Source organism: Armigeres subalbatus, chromosome 2 (genome assembly GCF_024139115.2).
Source record: "Armigeres subalbatus isolate Guangzhou_Male chromosome 2, GZ_Asu_2, whole genome shotgun sequence".
Taxonomy (NCBI): Eukaryota; Metazoa; Arthropoda; class Insecta; order Diptera; family Culicidae; genus Armigeres; species Armigeres subalbatus.
The window spans coordinates 273,055,021-273,079,468 of NC_085140.1; the positions used below are offsets into that span (position 1 = coordinate 273,055,021).

General features: G+C 39.9%; 1 protein-coding gene across 6 annotated transcripts in view; it reads left to right on the plus strand.

Annotated features, from left to right (window-relative positions):
* LOC134212256 (pancreatic triacylglycerol lipase-like) overlaps window positions 1–24,448 on the plus strand; it is an 81,036-nt gene that overhangs the window by 5,157 nt on the left and 51,431 nt on the right. For 3 of the 6 annotated variants that reach the window (XM_062689945.1, XM_062689946.1, XM_062689948.1), the window contains exon 3: window positions 6,484–7,037. In XM_062689945.1, coding sequence (XP_062545929.1) covers window positions 6,944–7,037 — 94 coding nt within the window. In that variant the 5' untranslated portion in view covers window positions 6,484–6,943. The remainder of the gene's footprint in view (window positions 1–6,483; window positions 7,038–24,448) is intronic. The other 3 variants (XM_062689949.1, XM_062689950.1, XM_062689947.1) reach the window with 2 other exon arrangements.

Genomic DNA, 24,448 nt, shown 5'->3' on the forward strand with positions numbered 1-24,448 from the left:
ATCATGATGTTCTCTCTTAATACCAACACTGTATGTATACACGCACTGCAATTTGTGCCTCCTCTATACTAACTGGAGTCGTTTCGTTAGAGCTTCTTGCGTTCCTATCGCTCCCTTTTGGTTCTTCTGGATTTTGGAAGCTTTCCAGCAACGGAGAAACGATCCAAATATTATGGGTGGAAATAGCTTCCAGTTCAATCGTGCCCGAAGACTGCAAGCCGTTCGCACGCCACGATCCACACAACTGGTTCCCGGATCTAGCCTGTTCCAAGCTATCAAATTCACATACCTTTGCACCATTCGACTCCTAATTTACTCGTTGAACCTTTCAGTTTCTGCCATGATCGTGAACGACTCGGATAGTTCCTGGCCGCCAATATATCTTACCCTGATGAGAAGTTTTCCGGCAGCTGGAACTCCCCCGTAACCGATCGTCACACCTTATTTTGCAGCTGCGGACTCACCGCAAACTAAAAACAGGTGTGATATTGTTAGCGAGTATTTGCAAGCCCGTCATTATCGACAGATACATTCCGCGACGATGCGCTCCAACGCTCGGTTTGCCTTCCTCTATAACGACCTGATGCTGCTCCGTGCTATACAATCTCGATTTAGGATGTCGGCTAGAGATAACATCCCAGGACATCCCGGGATTTAGGATAATTCAGGATTCCCGAATACCCGGAAAATTATTTTTGAAATCCCGAAAATTCCGGAATCCGGGATACCCGGACAAAAATCATAGGGCTAACATAGTTAATGAAATCATTATTTTTTATACATTGCACCAGTCATGAGAATATTGGAAATAAGAGAGCACTCTCACAAAGAAAAAGAAAACCAACTATACTTCCCTTCAGATCATGTCGGTTTGTTGACTAATACTTCTTCAAACAGTTGCAGCTCTTTTCTATTTGAACAACAAAACATCACCAACAACATTCCTTGGCATGCAAAAGAGCAGCTACATCTTACTGAAATCTGCTTCCTGCTCATCTCCCATCCACAGCACACTATCAGATACACATTCTGAAACTCCTCATTGGTATACAAGCCTCGAGAATCTCCTCATTCCTCTGAACGCAATGCACTGTGCCAGTCGTCCTGAGCTCCTTATCACCAAAACACCTCCTGGTCTAATCTGTCCCCCTCACAAAAATTTGTATTGATTAAATACAGTATTTAAAAAAAATCTCGCATTTTTTCCTTTATCGTATACAAATACTTAAGGGCTATATGTTCGCTCCAAACCAGAACCATAGTGTTATATACCGATCGACTCAACTCGACGAATCGAGGTGATATGTGTGTGTGTATGTGTGTGTATGGGCGCAAAAGTTCGCAAAAAGTCTAGCCCATTTTTCAGGCACTTTCCCTTAACCGATTTGCTCGCAACAAGTTGCATTCGGTGGGGATTTCTGTCACATTGCTTTCTATTGAAAACTGGGTTGATAGGATCAGAAACTATGGTCAAAATACATTTTTTACGCAAAAACGGTGTAAAAGTCTCGCCAACTTTTAGAGCTATTTCCATTAGTTGATTTTGAAAACCATTGTAGGATTAATTACACATACATTGGAGAAAGCGAATTTGTGTGTGAGTTAGGTGATGACAAATTCTGCTTTAAACAGAGCAATTCAAAGTATTAAGCCGCCTATTTAGTTTCCGGCGTAATTTAATTTAAATATTTCACATTTTTTTGATTTATTCTTTCCGCATTCAGGCTTCTGATTACTTGTTTACAATTTAACTTCAAATAAAATTATTTTCAATTTTCCGAATTGAAACTGCCATAGCATCATTCCATGAATGAATATGTACAAGATACAGTGATGGCTCAATTTTTAGCATGTTTAAATTTTATCTGCCCCTGATTTCGTCTACACCTGATTTTATTACAGTTTTGATATGATTTCTTCACGATCCAATTTTGCCACATTTTTGGAAGTATGTATGACAGTCAAAAATAATTGAACCGTTTGTTTGAGAAACTGCATATGTGACATTTTTGGCCAAAATGAAATTTTTATATATTCTGAACAGGGTTTGAATCCTAAAGAGAAAGAGCAAGTCCCTCACTTATCATCTCTGTATACATATACGATATGTAGCCTACCGCGAGAAACTTTTTTCGTAAGCTGTCATGATAGAGGACTGATTCGGGATGATATACCCCATAATAAATTTCTTTTAGAAAGCTCCAAATGTGGGGAGCACTGGCTCTGATGATGCATTTCAACTTGTTCTACACAGCTGTGCAGTAACCAACACGAAAGGAGCGAAAACAAAGCGAAAATCACCATTTTTCTGTGGGGGCTGCCCATCCGATTATGTTTTTTCGCAACTGTATACAAGTTTAATAAATTTGTTATCCTGGCTTGTTATTATTCGGAACAGTTTTTGCCTCTCTTTTATCGTTGTTCGTTATCTATTGAGAGCGATTTCTGCAAACCCTGATTCTGAATCCTAGTCCATAAATACGTATTCAGGCAAAAAATACGTTTTTATGAGAAACTACATATGACCACGCTCTTTGAAGAGGAATTGTGGAGTACTGCTTACAGTTTTTGCACCAGAAGTACCCCAGAGTGTTGAGTTTTGCCAAAAACTATTGATCTGTATCGAAGAAATTAAAAGATTCGGTGCCAGTTTGTTCAAAAACAGTTTTTTGTTGTTTTCTCGAAATTGTGTAAAATGGACTTATGTAGTTTCTCAAACAAATGATTCAATTAATTGCTTGATATTTGTTCTATTCGACCTCTCTGAAGAATTTTTCTTGACACATTTTATAATGAACGAGAAAGGCATCATCACCGCTAGGTGGATTAATCTGAGTTTTTATATCAATTCCATGCAAAATACATATGCCAAGAGTTTGTACAATAGTAGTAGTAAGATTTGTTATTGAGGTGTGTACATTGGTCCGAAGCTTCCTTCTGCTGACCAGCTCTTGAATATTTCGTCCGAAGCTCCTCTTGGGCTCCTGCTAACCAGTTGGCAACTTACCGGACGTTCCACATTCCCCATAGATTCCAAATTTTCACAGCCAATTCATGATCTCACGGTGCCATGTGGCGTCGACACTAAGTTTTAGCTCCTGCCCCGTTCTCGAGCTTCCTGCAGAAGTATCAGTCAAAAGCCTGCCGTGGAGTGAGGCAGTTGCCTTATTTCCAATAGGTTATGGGTCCAGTGCGGTTCAAAACAATGCAAACAGTCAATGCAACTTCGACCGACAGCCATTGCGTCGGGTTCAGCGAATATCCGTTTCAAGTGGCGCAGTCTACTGTCTGAAAAAACGTGAATATTATTTGCTTCTTGAAGTCGTATTTCGAAAGAATTCAAATTAAAATTAAATTGAGTTTTAGTTTTAGCTCTGTATTATCTGGCCTTTTTAAAACATGAGTTACGCTATTACCTATTAAAATTGGATAAAATCGATTTCAAAACATGTAATCAGAACAGGCGGTAGAGGCCACGAGTGCGCATGCTACCTCCGAGAGATATGTACTGTGCGGCTCCCGCTGATGATTCTCAGACACATCAGCTCTCATGTCTCAGGGCGTTGCAGTCTGCGCTCAGCGCCGATACTCAGACTGGACATCCATACCGCGGTATTGGAATCGCAGCTTACTGGAGAATACTCTCGAGCTGTTTGCCATAATTCTTGATAGTGCCGCTATCGCCAGAAACACGCGCTTGTAGACGAAATCATGACTGCTGAAACTCAGCTTATCGTCGAGCATCACCTACAAATGTCTGAGAGTTGCAGGGGATGCCCAAGTTGCCTGCTTTAATTGATGCTACTTGTACCGATTTCAGGTTGTTGTCGGCTATCACCCAAAGGCGGTGAACTTACTTCCAGTAATAAAGTTAAAAGATAAACAGTTTTACCTCTTCAATGAACCCTCCGTACACGATCACCGTTACGTCGTCAGCGAATTGACTATTCCCGTCAAAAAATAGTTCCTCAGCACCTTCTTTAGCAACAGATTACTCCATGTGGGACCTCTACCGCTACCGTGGACGCGCTTTTTGCCTTTCTCGTACGCTAAGTATACGTAAAGGCAATATGATTACTCCAAAACCAAACAAATAGTGTTATATACCAATCGACTCAGCTCGAGGTGATGCTGTTATGTATGTATGTGTGTATGTGTACAACATTTTGTAGACACACTTTTTGGAACTTAGCATTGGCCGAATTACTCGCAACAAGTTCCATTCGACGGGCAACCCTGTCTTATTTTGCTATTGAAAATGGGCCAGATTGGGCATTGGGCAATGGGATCAGAAGTTATGGCCAAAATTCTATTTTTTTTGTGCAAATACACAAATACACTCTCATATATTTTCGCATTTTTTTGCACGAGAAGGGCACCAACACCGCTAGGTGGATTAATCAATGTTTTTTTATTTCATTTTTTATTTATTTGTGAGGCCTAAATTTTTTCTTACATTTTGCTGTCTAGGGTCAAGCCAAGGTAGTCAGGCGTATTGGTCTATACCTCTGTGGTGCCATTCAGGGTGATTTTACAATCATCAGGTGCAAAATATTTGGGGGATTTTGAGTGGATAAAGATGATAACCTGGGTCTTCGGCGAGTTGATACAAATCTTACAGCTGCAGCTAGCTGGTGAAGTAGACTATCAGAACATCCTCGAACATGCCTTGTTGCAGTTTTGCTACTAGCTTATTCTACTTTTGTAGAATTGAGAGGTGTTATCTGCGAACAGAGAAAGCATGCCAACTTCTGGTAGTTCTGTCATGTCGGAAGGGATAAATTAAACAGCAATGGTCCAAAAAACTGCCCAGGGGGCGCCTGCAATGATATGGAGCTCGCTCCGCTGGTTGATACTCGGAATGTCTGAGCGACAGAAAGTTGTTTTTCACCGAGTAGTTGGAAAGATTAGAGTGATGAAATTTGCATGGCCATCATGCTAAACATTGTCAAATGCCTGTGGGGAAGAGATTCGCTTACTTCCATGATGATGGAAAGAAGACACAAATTAAAGATCAGCGAAAGGGGCTCGAAAAAAAAAACTTTCAGAGTTTGAGCTAGTTGTTCATGATGTTGCCGAAGACAGGAGCCATCATATTGTTTTATGTTTTGATAGACCGTAGTCGGAGCTGGTGAAAATAGTAGATGGTACTTGCGCTTGCTTGAACCCAATGTTTATTGCCGCAAATAGCGCAGTTTCGGTCATATAGCTCCATTTTGTCACACTTTTCGTTTGGGTCGGAGTCGTCACACTTGTTGCAGCTCGGAGTCGTATGGGAATTCCGAGTACCGAGTACCAGTTGCTGCAATTTGAGAACATTGTGACATCGCGGTGCGTAGGTCTGTACCACTATCGTAATTAACCACTCCAATCCACAAGATTCCTAGAAACTCGATGTGTATCGAATTATAATTATTTCGTTTCGTGTTGATTGATGAGTTCCAAAAATGAAATTAAACGATAATCCACGAGATTCCGAAATAAGTTCTAGCCATTACCCCAACCAATTGGTTGTCTGAATGGTTCAAAGTAAGCAGTTTTCAATTAGCTCGACTATTTTTAATCGATTTCTGCAGCATTGTTGCCACCCGTAAAAGCTTTTGAATTTATTGTAGAGAATGACGTCTTTATCTAGCTTTTTTTCTTAGGGTGGGCACAGCAAAGCATTCACGGAAAGATTCTGATTTTGAAGGAAAACTTCTATGGTGTCTTTTCATTGACCCTTGTTGGTTCGATATTTTAGATTATTTTTAAATTTCAGTCGGAACCATTGCCCATAGTATTCCGAATTTTTCAGAGCTTTAGAAACAGAAAGCTTTCTTGTTCGCGAGCTTGTGGGGGTCCAACTATTTATGCGTTCCTCAGATTTCTTCACAAATATGTCGATATTTTGTTTCGTTTTGTTTCCAACCAGTCTCTGACATTAAAAAAAGTTTGGTTTTATATATCAATAATGAAGAATGCTACAAGAAAATCTAACAAATATTGTAAGAAAACGAACATTTACATAAAATAATAAAGTAAAAATATGCTTTTCATATGTCCACGTAACCACTCGTAGTACCGAATATCCCCCTTCATAAAAATTCTGGTAAGCCTATTCGGGAGTGCGTTCAAAAATTATAGTAAAAAGAGTAAAGATCCAAAAAGATTTCTGTCTTGTTCAATCAAGAAAGTATCAATACAAAGTGAATTAATTTTCTCAGAAAATTACTTCTACTTTTCAACTACAGGACTTTTTGGTAATCCGTTTACATACAAATTTAATGTGAATTTCACCAATTACAAAATCAAAACATGGAAAATCACATATAACAAAATAACGTTCCTGTTTGGGAATTTGTTGCATTTTCTTTAGGTTTAAGGAATTGAATATTAGGAGTATACGCAATGCTCACCGCGGAGATCGTTCCAATAAATGCCTCTGAGGCTGCCTAATTCTGAAAGACTAACACTAACGAGACGCACCGATCGTTTACTCAGCGTATTTGCTTTACCAACAAACCGTGAAGTGCAGTGATTTGAGCGTTTTGCCACGACCGGGTGGTGACACTTTGTAGTTCAAACAAAAGTGAAAGACTGCGGAGAAGACCGGCTTTCTGCGGTTTGTGTGCTGTGGCCCCAATCACGGCGACGCGACCAACCTAGCCGAGGCAGTGTATTACTTAATCGAGTTTGTGTGATTAAGGAGTGGCGACCGACTATGACTGGACGGGTTTGACTTCCTAGGGTGCTGCTGCCGTTGCCGATGCTGCGTAGTGGTTTTGAGAACGACGACGACGACGGTGTTTGCATTACAGTCGAGTGGCCAGCTCGTTTACCCTACACAAGTGTACCCGGAGAGGAGTAGGAAATCGAGTTGAGACTCATTTCCTTAAAAATTAAACAAGTGCAATTCGACACTACCGCGGGCATAATTGCCGGACGCGTACCCTGATCCAAGATGCAGCTTCCTGGCGTGGCATCAATGGTGTCATGCGCCCCGGCGGTCGCAATTGGACTGATTTGCCTCACCCTGCTTGTGGAACCAATTCAAGGTAAGTGTGCCGGGTGTAACTGTTGACTGAGTTTTTGTTTGTCAGGTGGTGGATCGAAGCTTTCTTATGCTGACGGACGTGACAATGAATTTGCGGACACCGATGGCTTGATTTTGGTGGTCTCGTTTGGTCGTGACCTTGCGTTCTATTTTGCTTTTTTGTATTCATTTCATCATAGCCAGTCACTTTGCCTTTCAGTAAAATATAAGGATCAATATATAAATCAATACAAAACCATAATAGATTCTAGTCTTGCCATAAATTTGAGTTAACGTACATTTCGATTTCAAAGTTGTACGTTATATTGAAGCATGAATAATCATCCTCATATTACAGTATTTGAATTTATGGGGTGAATATTTATTTTTCTAGCATAATGTTCAGGTAGCAGTGCGGAATAGCTTTTCTTGCAAACAACTCCTGCAATCTTGTTCGATTTTTAGAAAAATGGTCCTTGTTTTGATTATGTCGACTGCTTTCTTTGTACTTTTCGGTAATTTATTTGGTGTTTCAGTCTGGTTTTTGAATGAAAACTAGATGTTGTTTTTGATTAAAAAACCAGACTGTAATACCACATAAATCACCGAAAAGAAAAATGACCCTGAAAATTGAATCCAATATTATTATTTATTAAAAGATCTCAGATTAAAAGCCAAGGAACTAATTTGTAACCACAGGGCTTGCTTCTCGCTACACTGTTTGCATAAATATTCATAAATTGGCTATCTGCAATCTTTAACGGATTTAAACCAGGATTTTTTTTAAATAAATCTTGGTGAAACTCCCTGAAGCACTTCCATTGAGAATTTCTTTAGAAATTTCTTTAGGAATTCTTTTCTTTAGTAAAACCATATAAAATACCTGAAATCTATCCGATAATTTGTTGGAAGAATTCTTCCAGAAATTTAGTGTACTGAACAAAGGCATAATTTCTGGACTGACTTCTGATTTCTGAAGGACTTTCCGAAGGAATTCCTGAATTGATTCCCGACAAAAAGAACTTATATAGGCTTGTTTGAAGGTATTTTTAATTGAATTTTTAACGGAATAGTCGAAAATTTCATAAAAAGGTTTTTAGAAGAAATTTGAAAATGATTTTTTAAAGGATTCTCTAAAGGAATTATCGAAGGTATTCCTGAAGGAGTTTACAAATTATTTTCTAAAGAAATTCCTAAAAAAATCGAAAGAATTTTCGAATGAATTTTTGAAGGATTTTCCGAACGTAGGGAGCGGGGCCATTTGGGCAGCACCCGCTATTCCCGTCCGCAAAGTTAATAACTCGACCGCATTCCAACCAAATGGCATGATTTTTTGTACATCACTAGACATCGACAGAAACTAACCATGTATTAAAAAACAAGTAATTCGGTTTAAATGCTCCCGAGTAATGAACGTTGTGGACGGGAATAGGGGTGCTGCCCAAGTGGTTCTCTCCCCTATATCTGAAAAAAAAAATATCAAGGAAAATCTGCTAAGAAATGTTTAAATAAACTCCGAAGTTCTATAGCAATATTCTATAAAAATTATGAAAAAAAAATCCGTTTGAATTCCTCACGGAATTTCTAGAGGAATTCCTAACGAAATTTTAGAAAGAGTTGCTGAGAAAAAATCTGAGGAATGTCCCAAGTAAGTAACACCAGGAGGATCTCAATGCAAGCTTTTTGGTGCGGGTGTCAGTTGAGGGTAAAAAAAGTAATTCCATAATGGATCTCTTGGAGGAAGTTCTGCCAGATTGGTTGGTAAAATTAGTAACAGAATGTTTTGACGATTTTTTTCATGTACTCCGGAAATAATTTCTAAATAAATTCCTCATTTATTCAATTTCCTTAGGAACTGCTGAAGAAATTTCTACGCGAATTTTTGAAAGCTAAAGAAATTTCCAAAAGAATCCCGAAAGAATCTCCTAAGGAATTTTCTAAGGAATTTCCAATAAAATTTCTAGAGGAGCTTCGGTAGATATTTCCTAGAAATTCCTAAAGGAATTCGTAAATGTGGTTATAAATGAATGATTTTAAGAACTTCCGAAAAAAAATCCAGGAGGATGTTTTGAATTCCAAACTCCTAATGTATATTCTGAAGTAGTTCTTTAAATCCTTTTTTCAATTCTCGAAGCACCATCCTGAGGAGTTTGAAAATTAATTTTTATATTTAGTTGCGAAGTTGTTTCCGGAGGAGTTTTCAAATGAATCCCCGGGAGGTATTTCTGAAGGAAATCTTTAGCCCTCTACATCCCAAATTTTTGATTTCGCTCAAAATCACTATTTTCGAAACACGTTATGGGCAATATTTTTTTTAATTCGTAAATTCATCATTTCCACATTTTGATTTTTTGGAAATTTGTTTTAAAAGTTTCTCATCCAGTACAATAATTTCTTGAAACTATTCATCTTTTTTGATTTTTCAACATATTTAGAGTTCGAAAATTCTCATTCAAAGCCGACTTACTGCATTTTTTTCTATTTTCAGGATTCTATTTTTATTTTCCGTTTGAATAGTTACATTAATATTTTATAGTGTTCCAGTCACCACCATAACCTTCTTTTGTAAAGGATTAGTTGTAGAAAAATACTAAACTACAAATATTTCACTTTTCAAAGGTATACGAGCAAAAACACGAAGGAACGAAAACAAATTTAATTTTTATAAATTTTTTTTATCAATGTGTAAAATTATGAAAATTTACTTTATACAACAATTAAACATACATTAAAGTTTATATAATTGATCGACATTAAACATTTTTGAAACCTGAGCAATTTCCTTCTTCTTTATTTGAAGGCTCAAGCGCCAAAAGGGATTATGTAGCGCAATTCTTTTGAAATGTTTTATTTTCAATTTCATATTCTGTGTTTTATTGTCTTGTCTAGTGGTTAGTTTTTGGGAGCCGAAAACTCGCGGCTTACTCGAGGTTAAGGAGTACAAAATTAGGATATGATAGGGACTAGGGATTTTAACATTGTCATTAAGTAGCGTTGTTGCGGTGTTTTCCCTGCATCTGGATGCAGTGATCACGTAGGATGGACCTCAACGATTAAAAAAATCCGTTATATTGCAGGCGGAAGAGGGGGGGGGAGCAAGGTGGATATTACCGAACAGCTGACAGGAGGGCTAGATGAAAACATTGATAGTCAAGGTCAAGCTTACCCAGCACACCTCTAATGTCTTCGTTGTCTGTTTTCCCTTGAGCCCGGAGGGATGCACATGAATCGGACCTGACAGCTTCGTATTCGTGATAGTTCCAGACAACGTGGTTGATGTATTGATAGCCTGCACCGCAGTCGCAGTGATTGCTGTCTGCGAGCCCTATTCGATAGGAAAGCGCATTTAATGAGTAATGGTTTGACATCAGCCTAGACATTACCTTAATAAAGTCTCGACAATGGATACCCTTGTGGCCCGAGGTAAACAACCCTACAGGGAAGTAAGAGGTGTTCTGGGGGATCGCGATGTGGTTTATATGCAGGCCATCTATGCCTTTCTTTGCTCGTCTGACATTAAAGTCTAATTCCCCTATTTTTTTTTCTTTCTCGTTTTTGTTTTGTTTTTGTCTTATTGTTCTGTGTAATACGAAGCTATGGCCATCCGGAAGATGCTCCCTGACGAACCACAACTCGAGCCCGACGCTACGCCATACCGTTAATGACGTCAAATACCCAGATGAGCAGCTGTAGTGCCTCAAACCTAAATCCCAACCTAGTCCGTCCTGAAATTACGCAATCTAACCTTGAGTCGCCACGAGTATCTTGGTCTATACCCTTTCCCCTTACTAACTGTTGATAATAAGATGATATCGATTGTAAATATCATAAAGTCTCGGCTCCGTTAAGTGTTATACACGCCTGAGCCTGTCAAATAAACGAAATAGCTAAAAAAAAAAAAAAAGTCTCGACTGATGTCTAACCCCTTGAATCAGGGTTTCCTCGATACCTGTGGGAGAATAGAATGTAACCACCTACCCAAATCTCCTTCATCTCATTTTCGTCGCCAACTGAGCAAGGCTTGCTGACGAGCAATTGAGAAAAAATCACTAAAGGCGATTTGACGCCCATATATCGCCTTCCATAGCACCCACCCACCTTGGCGAGTGAGTCCGCTTTCTCATTGCCCGGAATCGAGCAATGTGAAGGGACCCATACCAAGGTGATTGTGAAAAGCATTCAGCATATTTCGTATTTTGCCTAGAAAATACGGTGAGTACTGACCCGGCCCCATTGAACGAATAGCTAAGGCTATCCGTGAAAATGAAGTATTGATCAGAGGTTTGCTCTAATGCATACTGTATAGCCGCTAATTCTGCGAAATTCATTGAAGACACCAAATCCAGTGGATTCATTTGTTTTTGACCGTCGCTCAAAAATGTTTTGTTGCAATTGACATGGCTGTATTTACTCCCGAAAATTCGCGGTGTGTGCTCCAATCGGAGCGGATCTTGTCTCATCGTCAGATCAAAAACTCCAGTAGAGCTGAAAGTGTCTAAGAAACAACTACGATTGGGATCAAAAGAAGAAGGGTCAATCTCCAGGCTCATATAGCAGTAGTACAGTGTCATAAATTCAGCTTGGAAGTTTCGTTCGATTAGCTTCTCAAAATTTGCAATTACCAATGGATTTGAAACGTCGCACCGAATGAGGAATTTATACTACAATTCCGCGAAATGATCTGATAAAGGAAGTGCTCCAGTAAGTACTTCTAAACTCATTGTATGAGTCGAGTTTATACAACCTAACGCGATACAGAGGCAACTCTACTGGATACTTTTGAGTTTTAAGATGTGAGTTTTCGCGGATTGGAAACAAAACTACCGTATTCGAGGACCAAGAGGATCGTTGTGCGATAAAGCTTTATCAGATCCTCAAGGTGAGTATCCCACCATGTCCCGGTAATTGTGCACATGAAGTTGATTCGTTGTGTGCATTTCTGTTCAGATGTCTAATGTGCATTCCACAGGTGCTTTTCGAATCGAACCAGACCCTAAATATCTGTGTGAATTGCCTTAAGTGATTTTCTCACCTATGAGATGAAGCTTAAGTTTGGCTGGCTCTTGCTCATGCCATGATTTCATAGTGGACGTAACAACCATTGCACTTCCGCATGTATTTCGAATAATTTAGGGACAAACATCGCAAATTTAAAACATTTCAATCCGTAAGCACTTAAATGAGGCTTGAAACAAGCAACGCATCGATGTAACAGCGGTTGAATTACTGAAATTTCGAACGGTTGATACGTCAACTATAAAATCATGGGCAGTAGAAAAGACAATCAGCTCTGTTTTCGCCAGAGAGAATTCGATGCCTATCTTTATAGCCCAAGTTGAAAATGGTGTAAAGTATCTTGCAAAAGTCCTTGCAGATCGCCCACCCCTGTCCCTGTAAGGGATACAACAGCGTCATTCACAAGTTGTCTTAGCATGCAATTCTCCATGAGACATCTGTCGATGTCTCTGACGTAAAAATTATAAAGAAGGGGGCTTAAACATGAGCCCTGGGGGAAACCCATGTAACTGATTCTTGAAGTTGTTGAGTGTCCATGAGAAAAGCTCATATGTTTCACTGACAATAAGCTGTACAAATAGTTGCTCAAGATTGTTGAAAGCTCACATTCGTAGACTTTGTCTGAAAGGACGTCAACTCAAACTGAGTGAAAAGCCTCCTTAATATCCAAGTACATTGCACCCATTGATTTTTCTTTTAATTTTTTTCTATGATCGGGCCAGTTGTATTTCAGTAGTAAGCAACGCGAGACAATTGTTCGTTCCATTGCCTCTGCGGAATCCAAATTAGGTATCTGAAGAAGCCATTTGATTCAACTCATTTGTCGAGCCGGTTGAGAATCATTTTCTTAAGCAGCTTACATGATAACAACGCGATTGGACGGTAAGAATTATGATCTAACTCAGATTGTTCTGGTTTTATTTTCATGGCAATCACCCTTACTTGTCTCCACTAATCCGGGACAACATTGCCTTCAAGAAGTTGAATTAATAAATTCAACAAGCGCCTCTTCGCGACTTCTGGGAGGTTCTTTTTAAGCAGGTTGAACTTGACTCCGTCCATTCCTGGAGCAGTTTTGTTACATGAAAAGAGAGTAAGTGAGAATTCAACTATCAACAAGGGAACATCCATCTCGTTTCGCTCAACGTTTATAGCACGCTCAGCTTGGGACAGAATCAGGGCATACCTTCTTTGGAAGGGGAAAATCCACCGAAAGGATTTTTTTCTTGATCTTTATTAACCGACGACGCGTTGCGTATTCTTCTATCAACGATCCAAAGAGTTGATATCAACTTTTCGCGTGAAAGCCCATTAACGAAATTCCACCAGTAGCCGCGCTTCTAGGCATTTACCAGGCTCTTAAATTTGCGTCCAAGAGAAATATACTGGTCGTAATTATCCCGCGTACCGCGCTTCCGATAGTCCTTGAACGCGTCGGATTTTCCTCAATAAACTTTGGTGCACTCGTCATCCCACCAGAGGGGAGAAGGTGGACGCTGGCGCGCATTTAATAGCGCATTGCATAACGTTACATCGAAGATTATCTGTAAAAAAAATTCTAAGGAATCTTGCAGTTGATGACCGTGGAAATAGGTACTGGTATTTTAGTGGCGAGGTGGTAACATATCAGAACGAATTTGCGAATGTAAAACCAACAAAAAATAAAAACCGGAAATTATTTAAAAATAGTATTTTAACTTAACTTTTGAGCTCCGATCTGCCTCATTTTTCAATAGAAAGCAATGGGACACGATTTTCAATCGAATGCAATTTGTTGCGAGTAAATTGGTTGAGGTTAAATCACCTGTCATAAGACGAGTTTATACAATCCCATTGAATTCCACCACTTAATTGTATCTTGACAGATACGTATTTCGACCTCAACAGTAAGGCCGTCTTCAGTGTCTCGTACTTGACTCGACTTAGGTTAAATGAGGTTAAATGTTTAAAAAGTGATTGAGTTTTTTTTTTCGCACATACATACACACAGACAGACATCACTTCAATTCGTCAAGCTGAGTTAATTGGTATATGAAAGTCCTGCTATCAAACAAACGTTTTTTTGGAATGATTATTAAGTTTTTTCGTTACACCCTGTTGTACAATAATGGCAAAAAGGGTTAAATCTTGCACTATTAAAAATACAGGTTTTTGTTGTAGACATTTTTTTTCCCGCACAATTTCACATCCAACTTGCGGAAACATATGCCCATAATGATGTCACAACCTGTGGTTGGATATTTCCATAATAAAATATTTGACGACATCATGGTCACAAAAAGCCGACCTTGGCCAGTGCAAAACCCACTTTCGTGGCAATAAAGTAAATGCTCTCGCCATCTTCTTAACCCTACTGCCGCTGACCGAGAAAATGTCAAGTCCTATAATGCGTTAACGACAGAAACATCACTGTCAAGTAAATTACTAAAACATTTGATAACATGTTGACCCATGACTGGTGGGTAATTAGCACTTAGTTCATTTTGTAGTTTGGTTGAAAAAAGTGACTCTTCGTTGTACACCCGCTGTTAGTACACTACGAAGGAGTCAAAAACCTAAACGAAATTTCAATGACAACTGACGAGTGACTGTCTTGGAATCCGGATACGCACTCTGAAGTGGACTCAAAACAACTCGTATCTTCACTGTTCATACATACGTTGGATTAACACTTGATGACTCCTTGATCGTGCAGCTTTGTGCTACATAAGTAGGTAAGTAGTTGAGAGCACTGCTAGTGCGGGGTTTGCGCAGACTCAGCGTGTATGTTGTTGGGTGGGACAAACCCACTGCCTCACTCACTGACTGACTGCTGCTGCTGCTGCAACTGCATGTGAATAGCAACTACACGCGTGTGAACTGGCTTTGCGACTTTACATATGATGTAACAAACTGTTTTGCACGGTTGGCTGGGTTGTTGCTTTTATGAATTGCATTTTTTTAAACGACGCCGATGGTGGCTTTTGATATCGATCGGCTTGGTGTAATAAACGGTAATCGTAGTGAATTGAATGACGGGGTCGTTTCGCGATTAATTTCTGTGGCAGCAATACTTCGAGAAGTTAGTAAAAATGTTCCATTTGAAAATAAAAACTTCTACAAACATTTTTGTTGATCAATTAAAAATAAGTCTTTTTTCAATATACCCCAAAAACATATCCAGAATCCAAATAGTTTTTTTTTTCATGGTTTAAATAGCCATCCTATTTTGAATAGGAACCAATGGGGCAGTGTAAGGTAAGTAGGGATATTTAAAATAATCACCATCATGAGCATATGGATGGAGACGCATGGTGCAAGTGGTGGTCTTGTGACTAAACGTTTTGCGTAAACTTCATCTCATCTATTACCAAACAATTATAATTACATGTAGCTATCATTTGTATGACAACTAGCAATAATGAGCATCTGAACCTAATTACTTGTTGAAAAGTATGTGTTTTTGGTTACTACGTCACATTCAATCATATCCTACTTCATCGAGCGCAGTTGTTGATAAAGCAATGAGCCAGACAACACTAAATACTCACTCTACTTGGTTGGCTTCGTACAAAAACACATATGAGAGAGTTAGTTCTGAAAATGGGTTGCGAGAGAACGGCTACGTGCCCGGTGCTGGGAATTTGGTTTCATCAGCACCCTCTAAGCTGCGGAGGACGACGGAGGAGGTCCTTCGTAGCTTAGTAAGGAAAAAACCTGTCTAGCGTACTGGTTTCGTGGGATCAAACCCCACCAACCAGTTACCCTCCAATACCTTTTTCGAACTAAATCTATCACATGTTGTGCATATGCATAAATCGAGTTTTAGACATAATAATTAATTTCCCCTCTGGGTGGCCAAAGGCAATCAACTTTGAAAGAAATACCTTGGATATATATTCGAAAGTTTTCCCCATCTATTTTAATGGAAAATGCTTCCGTCACATGCATTCCATGTATTCCGTCCTTAAATGATAGCTCCAATTATTGGTACATTGTTTTCCTACGGGACTCGCAACTATACGAACACTACCACAACGGGGAAGGGTCATTTGGCTGAAACCCAGTCGGCCGAAAGCCATTTGGCCGAATGCCACTAGGCTGAACAAACCATTAGGCCGAAACCCATCTGGTAGAAAGAGTCATCAGGCCGAATTGGTCCTTTCGGTCAAATGACTCTCTCGGCCAAATGACCTCTCTCTTCATTGGCATTACATCCCCCATTGAGACATTGCCGCCTCGCAGCTTAGTGTTCAATTAGCACTTAGCAATTAGCAACAGTTATTAACTGCGAGGTTTCTAAGCCAAGTTACCATTTCTGCATTCGTATATCATGAAGCTAACACGATGATACTTTTATGCCCAAGGAAGTCGAGACAATTTCCAATCCGAAAATTGTCTAGACCGGCACCGGGAATCGAACCCAGCCACCCTCAGCATGGTCTTGCTTTGTAGCCGCGCGTCTTACCGCACGGCTAAGGAGGGCCAAATGACCCTTTCAGCCAAATTACCAATTCGGCCAAATGACCCTTTCAGCCAAATGAGGCAAAACATACTTTTGCATATAAACAATAAAGACAGATCCTTTAAAAAAAACGAAAATCGATCCATAAATAACTTCTGAATGTTCCATAAAACGCTTCCATAAATCCATAAAATAGTTCAGGAGATCCCATAAAGAATATTTTTTCGATCCATAACTAAACTAAAATTTAGCAATTAATGGGAAAATATGTTCCATTAACATAGTCAAGAAAAACAATACAATTCCTGCTATTTCACCATGAACGTGAACGTTACCATGACAAATAATCCATAAATCTTTGGAAAATTATCAATAAAAAACTATATTTTGATCCATAAAACTTCAAATTTGCGCATTTTTTTATCGTAATGACGATCCATAATTTCAGTAATATGATCCATCATTTTAGTCACATGATCCATAACTCTGGCCATTTGACCCATAGCTTTGTTCAAATGATCCATAGTTTTGGTGATATGATCCATAAATTTTGGCAAATGATCCATAGATTTTATAAAATGTGTGGATCAATTAATATATTCATAATATTCATTGGCCTTCTTTCCAAGCATTATGGATCATATAAACAAAATTATGGATCATATGACCAAAATTATGGATCATATTACTGAAATTATGGATCATCATCAGGATAAAAATTGCGCAAATTTGAAATTTTATGGATCAAAATATAGTTTTTATGGATCATTTTTCAAAGATTTATGGATCATAAAATTTTTTTTATGGAATCTCCCGAACTATTTTATGGATTTAGGGTATCGTTTTATGGAACATTCAGATGTTAGTTACGGATCGTTTTTCATTCTTTTATGGATCGTTTTTGCACATTGAACGGTGCAAAGTAAGGGCTGCCGCCAAATGACCAATTCGGCCGGGTGACCCTTTCGGCCAAGTGAACCTTTCGGCCAAATGACCCTTCAGGCCAAATGAACCTTTCGGCCAAATGACCCTTTCGGTCAAATGACCCCTCCGGCCAAATGACTCTTCCAGCCAAATGACCCTTTCGGACAAATGACCCTTTCGGCCAAATGACTTTCGGCCTAATGGTCTGTTCGGCCAAATGGTATATTCGGCCAAACAACTTTCGGCTTAGTGGCCTTCGGCCAAATGGCATTCGGCCGAACGGTATTCGGTCAAACGGCCCTTCCCCCTACTCCAAACTGAGTAAAGTTTTTTGAAGTTATTTACCAGTTTATCAGAATAATCAATACTGTTTTAATTTGGGTTGTATTTTAACATATAAATTTATTATTGGGCGTAGTGCGTTGCTGCGTTTGATTCTTAGATTTTCCGCATACTGTATTACGTCAACTATAGGAACGACTATAGGATCATTTTCCCTATGAATATTTCATTATACTGAGTATAGCGCTTTCCCTTTAAACGCAGGCGAAAAGAAAGCCGACAAAGCTAAAAAGAATACTTTAGGGCTTCCACTCATCAAAAAACCTCATCATTAATCGTTCACAGAGTTATTAATCGAATTTATTCTATATCGAAGTTTTCTGGAGCTAGTTGCGTAACTACTCAACAGGTAATATTGCTGCTCTTGGCTCGAAAGACAGCACAGTAGATGGATAAATATTAGATTGCTAATGGCACTTCAAATCTTGTGATCAGCACAAGGATCAACATGATATGTCAGATATCTATGTTTTCATCACAGTAACCCAATTTTCATACTTGGTAATAAGCAAACCAAAACAATAAATTTGGTATTCAACCGACCAAACCCTTTATAAAAATATAGGTTACTATGGTTGAATCACAAATGCGTGGCAGCAAAATAAAATTTCCCTTCAAAATTATTTTTTTTATTAAAAATTGAAATTTTCGATAAAGAAATCAGGACATAAGCTATAAATAAGTATAAAAGTTCCCAAAATCATGCGAAATTTCCATAAATAATTACAAATTTATCACAAAACAAAATTAGCCTTTTAATAATCAAAAATTGCAATTATAAAAGAAGAATTAAAATAAAATATATTAATTTTCATCAATAAACCAATATTAGCAATAAACAATCACAAAATTTCCAACAAAATATATATTATTTTCCAAAAATAAGAAATTTCCGCAAAATAAATAATAAAGAGCAAAAAAAATGAAAAAATGTACAAGAAATAGAAAAAGCAATAAGTTCTAATTTTCCTAAGGCACTTAAACAGAAACAGATAAGCGTAGTGGAGCAAAATCGATTTTGAACCACCCTAATGTATATTAATAAAGTGTTATCAACTTGTCATTACAAATAAACTGAATTTTGTGACAAATCCGGTTTATCTGAGAAACCTAGCATTTATCCTAAAGAAAACAAAAATAATTTGCTATTGGCTAAGTTGATCCATTTGGCTAAGTTAGTTGCTCAGAGTTGCTGACATGAACAAATATTTACCTCCTAAAGTGAAAACCTCCTAATTTCAATGCCAGTCACTTGAAAAAAAAAGTTGATCCGATCTGACCTTGAAATGCTGGAAACGAATCACTGCGTAGCCAGCTCTGTGCACGGAACCGTAAATTAGCCGTGAACGCAGTTTTCGAACTGCATTCGCGTGCTTACTGGAACCGGTTTAGCCCTCATCCGAATAATTAACAAACATTTCAGCATCGTTGAATATTTTATCATACGATCATACTATTTAAAATGTACAACATAGTAAGGGCCACACAAATGTCACCCAAATGCATACCTTTAAGGTTTTGAAATTTGTCATCGTTGACCTCAAATGTGTGGAAAAAAAACGGTGTTACCATAGGTTGCTCGTTAGATTGCACCATATTTAGGTGGGCCTCTATGTTTGTATGTTAACATCGCCGCTTCAAACTTCTGATCGATCATTCGTTGACCTGAGGTGAGGTTGCCGACGTTTGTTCCGTGTTTCTACCCTCGAGCAGCAAATCGCAACGTATACCGGCTTTGGCAACGATCTGCTGCGGCTGGCTAGCAGGTTTGCATTGAGAATAAACAATCAGTTTTCATTGTCAAGATTGGGAAGGTGAAAAAAAAAGTGAACACGAAGTGTTGGTTGAGGTGCATTTGGCGCGTTATGATTTTCGAGATGAAAAGCCGGGAAGGGTGAACAGGGGAAACCAAGAGTCGGAAGTCGACTCAAGTCGGTGATTTTAGAATTTACTGGATAATATTTCCTACTGGGTTGAAATGTCATTCTTCTTCTTCTTCTTCTTCTTGGCACTACATTCCCCACTGGGACATTGCCGCATCGCAGTGTTCATTCAGCACTTCCACAGTTAATAACCGCGAGGTTTCTAAGCCACTTTTTATACTGGCGTTTGTATTTAATCCTTATCGGTGATATGTCACTTCTGCTTTCATCCAACATTTCGATGCAGGTAAGAAAGTAAAGTTGCTTAAACTCGGATGAAATGGTAGGCAAATTTACAAAAACAGTTACATTTAAAATAACAAAGGACAAAATAACTAGAACTTTTTAACTTCCTAAAGCATTAGAAATGCGTTTAAAAAATACACTTGGGGCTTGAGGCGAATCACAGTGAAGGTGGTGAAACATGACATACTTGCATGAAAAATAAACGGTGAACGCCTGGTTGCTCTTTAACATTCACGGATTGAACAAAAATCTTACGAATGAGTTGAAAAAAAAAAAAACAGATTAATTCACCTAGCGGTGATAGTGCCTTTCTCGTTTCTTGTAAGTGAGCAATTTCTTCGCACTTTTGGTATGAAAAAAAGTATTTTGGCCATAACTTCTGAGCCCATAGTCCGATCCGGCCAATTTTCAATAGGTAACAAAGGGACATGATTCTGCGTCGAATGTAGCGAGTAAATCGGCCGAGAGTATGTACCTAAATGGAGAAAAAGAATTTTTCTTGTAAAAACTGGCCATAACTCCGAAGCCCATAGTCCGACTGGGCCGGTTTTCGATACGAAACAATAGGACAAGATTCCGCGTCGAATGCAACTTGTTGCGAGCAAATCGGTTGAGGATAAATGCCTAAGAAATGAAATGGTTAAGGATAAGTGCCTGAAAAATCAGTGAGATTATTTTGCGCACACACATACACACACAGACGTCACTTTAATTCGTCGAGCTGAGTCGATTGGTATATAACACTATGGCTCTACGGGCTTCCTATAAAAAGTTCGTTTTTGGAGCCTTTAAGTAGGGGAAGGTGGGTAGACTTGATCCCCGGGGAGACTTGATCACCCCCGAAAAAAATCAAAAAAATATAAGTCTGTTCTCAGGCTTCTGATTTTTTGTAGATTTGACAGATTTGATGAAGGGTTGGCAGGAAAAATTATTTATTGGGTAGATATCATAAAAGAGAAGATCAAGTCTCCCCAAATTTAAAAATAACATGTGCTGTCGAATTCAATAACAAAAAGACAGCAATTCGAAAATTGCGCGTGTTCTGAAGGAAAAATATTTCAAAAATCTCAGGGCACCTTTCTAATTTTAACAAAGCAAGCTCTTGAAGAGGGATCAATTCCCCCGAATATTTTAAAAGTAGACTTTTGACAGCACTCCAAAAAATCGATTATGTATCAATAACAACAATATTTAAAGGACTGTCATACATCAGTAAGGTTAAATACTATATTTCTTAGAGAGTCAGTGTGGAAATCGCGTATGTTTATTTATTTTTGGCTGTGATACATCGGAAATCAGAAAAGGGGATCAAGTCTACCCAGTCTCCCCTATACTTTGTATACAAGAAAGGCTAAAAGAATTTTGGTCATAACTTCTAAGCCCATAGTACGATCGGGTCAATTTTCAAAAGGGAACCAAGGGACAGGATTCTGCGTCGAATGCAACTTGTTGCGAGCAAATCGGTTGAAAATAAATTCCCAAAAAGTGAGCTAGACTATTTAATGTGCTTTTTTATTTAAAAAAAAAAGTATTTTGGCCATAATTTCTAAGCCCATAGTCCGATCGGGTCAATTTCCAATAAGAAACAATGGGAAAGGATTCTGCGTCGAATGCAAATCGGTTGAGGATAAGTGCCCAAAAAGTGAGCTAGACTTTTAAATGTGCTTTTATATGAAAAAAAAAAATAATAATTTGGCCATAACTTCTAAGCCCATAGTCCGATCGGGTCAATTTTCAATAGGAAATAATGAGACAGGATGCTGCATCGAATGCAACTTGTTGCGACCAAATCGTTTGAGAATAAGTATCCAAAAAGTGAGCTAGACTTTTTAATGTGCTTTTTTATGGAAAAAAAATCTTTTGGCCATAACTATCGGGTCAGTTTTCAATAGGAAACAATGGGACAGGATTCTGCGTCGAATGCAACTTGTTGCGAGCAAATCGGTTGAGAATAAATTCCCAAAAAGTGAGCTAGACTTTTAAATGTGCTTTTATATGAAAAAAATAATAATAATTTGGCCATAACTTCTAAGCCCATAGTTCGATCAGGTCAATTTTCAATAGGAAACAATGAGACAGGATGCTGCATAGAATGCAACTTGTTGCGACCAAATCGTTTGAGAATAAGTACACAAACAGTGAGCTAGACTTTTTAATGTGCTTTTTTATGAAAAAAAGTATTTTGACCATAACTTCTAAGTCCATAGTCCGACCGGGTCAGTTTACAATAGGAAACAATGGGACAGGATTCTGCGTCGAATGCAACTTGTTGCGAGCAAATCGGTTGAGGATAAGTGCCCAAAAAGTGAGCTAGACATTTGGGCACACACACACATACACACACACACATACACACATACACATACACACACACACATACATAATATACATACGAAGCATAATATCAGTAAGGACCTCAAGAGGAGCTTGCAGAAACTTCGAAAGTCGATGTTGGACGCCAAGCTGGAAACGGCGGTCGGGACGGCCAAGTGCGAACCCGTGAAATCCATGGAGTCAAGGTCTACCCAGACTGAGGCCCAAGAATTCGCGGATTTGGGCAAGGTCGAATCGACCGAGGACGTGCCAGCGAAGACGGTGGTGCCAAAGTCTACCCAGACCGAGGCTCAAGTATTCGCGGGCACGTCGGGGTTTGGCTGCTCCAACGGAGCAGACACAAAAACGGGGGAGACAGTCTCCAGGGGATGAGCTCCCCAAAACGCGGAGGGTTACTACCCCGAACAAGGGTAGTGGGGCTGGGAAGCCGAACCCCGGCCAGGTACCTCCAAAACCGGGGGAGGAAGGACCTGGAAAGGTCCGTCCACCCAGGAAAGACGGTGGTAAGGGGTTACGGCAGGCTGAGAGCTCTCAGCCGCCCCAGACCAGGGAAATAGAGGGGGATGACGCCTCCTGGACCCTGGTCAAGAATAAGAGGAAACCGAAGACGTCAAGGGCCGAAAAGAAGGCCCAGGTGAATGAGGGTAGCGAGAAGTCTAGGGTAGGCGCCAATCGCTCCAGGGGCGATGCCCTAGTCAAACGGACGAGGCTAAGTACTCGGACGTCTTGAAGGCGATGAGGAGTGACGTCAAGCTCGGTGAACTCGGCGCCGACGTACGTCGAATAAGACGTACCCGGACGGGCGAGATGATCCTCGAGCTAAAGCGGGGCGTCTCGCAAAAGGGCGCCGCCTACAAGAAGTTGGCGGAGGAAGTCCTAGGCGAGACGGTCAAGGTGAGGGCACTCACGACGGAGGTGAATCTAAGGGTTAAAGACCTGGACGAGATCACCGAAGTCGAAGAGCTCGTCACGGCACTGCGGCGACAGTGTGAAGTGGAGGCGTCCACCGCAGCCGTTCGGCTACGGAAAGGTCCAGCAGGGACACAGGTAGCATTGGTTCGGCTACCTGCAGCTGACGCCTCCAAGATAGTCAAGTTAGGGAGCGTCAAGGTGGGGTGGTCGGCAGTGTTGGTAAAAACTCAAAATCTCAAAACTCATGGATGATTCAAATCAAGCGTGAGTTGAAACGCACCCAACTCAGTACCTAAAAACTCATGGATGAGTCGAATCATCCATTTGAATCATCGTAGATTTTCTTTTGTTCTCCTTCGTTAAAAACAGTGAAGGGACTTTTGTCTTATAAAATATTAGACACTCTTTTATGTATATGCATAAATTGCTCCCAAATTGATTTCAAATGCGTTTTAAAACTAAAATGATTTTTCAGCAAATGAGTGAAATGATGCGTTTTAGCATGAAAAATTCATGCGTGATGCATTCATTTAAAATCGCAGACGATTTCTTTCGCACGGGAGCGTTCGTTGATTGAGATTTTTGAGTGATTTTACCAACACTGGTGGTCGGTATGCCCTGTGGGCATATACGAGCAACCCGAAGTTTGCTTCAAGTGCCTGGAACCGGGGCACAAGCAATGGGAGTGCAAAGGCCCTGACAGAAGCAAGCTCTGTCGACGCTGCGGATTGGAGGGACATAAGGCACAATGCTGCACGAACCCTCCCAACTGTTTGATCTGTTCCAGCAAAGCTGCGAACAGCAAGCACCCCATGTGGGGTTCAAAGTGCCCGGCGTTTAAGCGTGCTGCAAAATCACAGTGCAGGTAACGCAGCTAAACCTGAACCACTGTGATGCAGCCCAGCAACTGCTGTGTCAGACAGTTGCTGAATGGGGGACGGATATCGCCATCATAGCAGATCCTTACCGGGTACCCGCCAGGAACGGTAATTGGGTCACCGATGGGTCTAAAATGGCGGCGATATGGACAACGGGGAAATACCCAGTCCAAGAGTTGGTGTCTTCGACACACGAGGGCTTCGTCATTGCCAAAATCAACGGGGTCTTCTTCTGCAGCTGCTATGCGCCTCCTCGATGGTCGATCGAGCAGTTCGGTCGAATGCTAGATTGTTTGACGGCTAACTTGATGGGGCGTAGGCCGGTGGTGATAGTGGGGACTTCAACGCTTGGGCCGTGGAATGGGGAAGCCGATCCACGAATCAACGGGGGCAGATCCTGCTGGAATCACTGGCC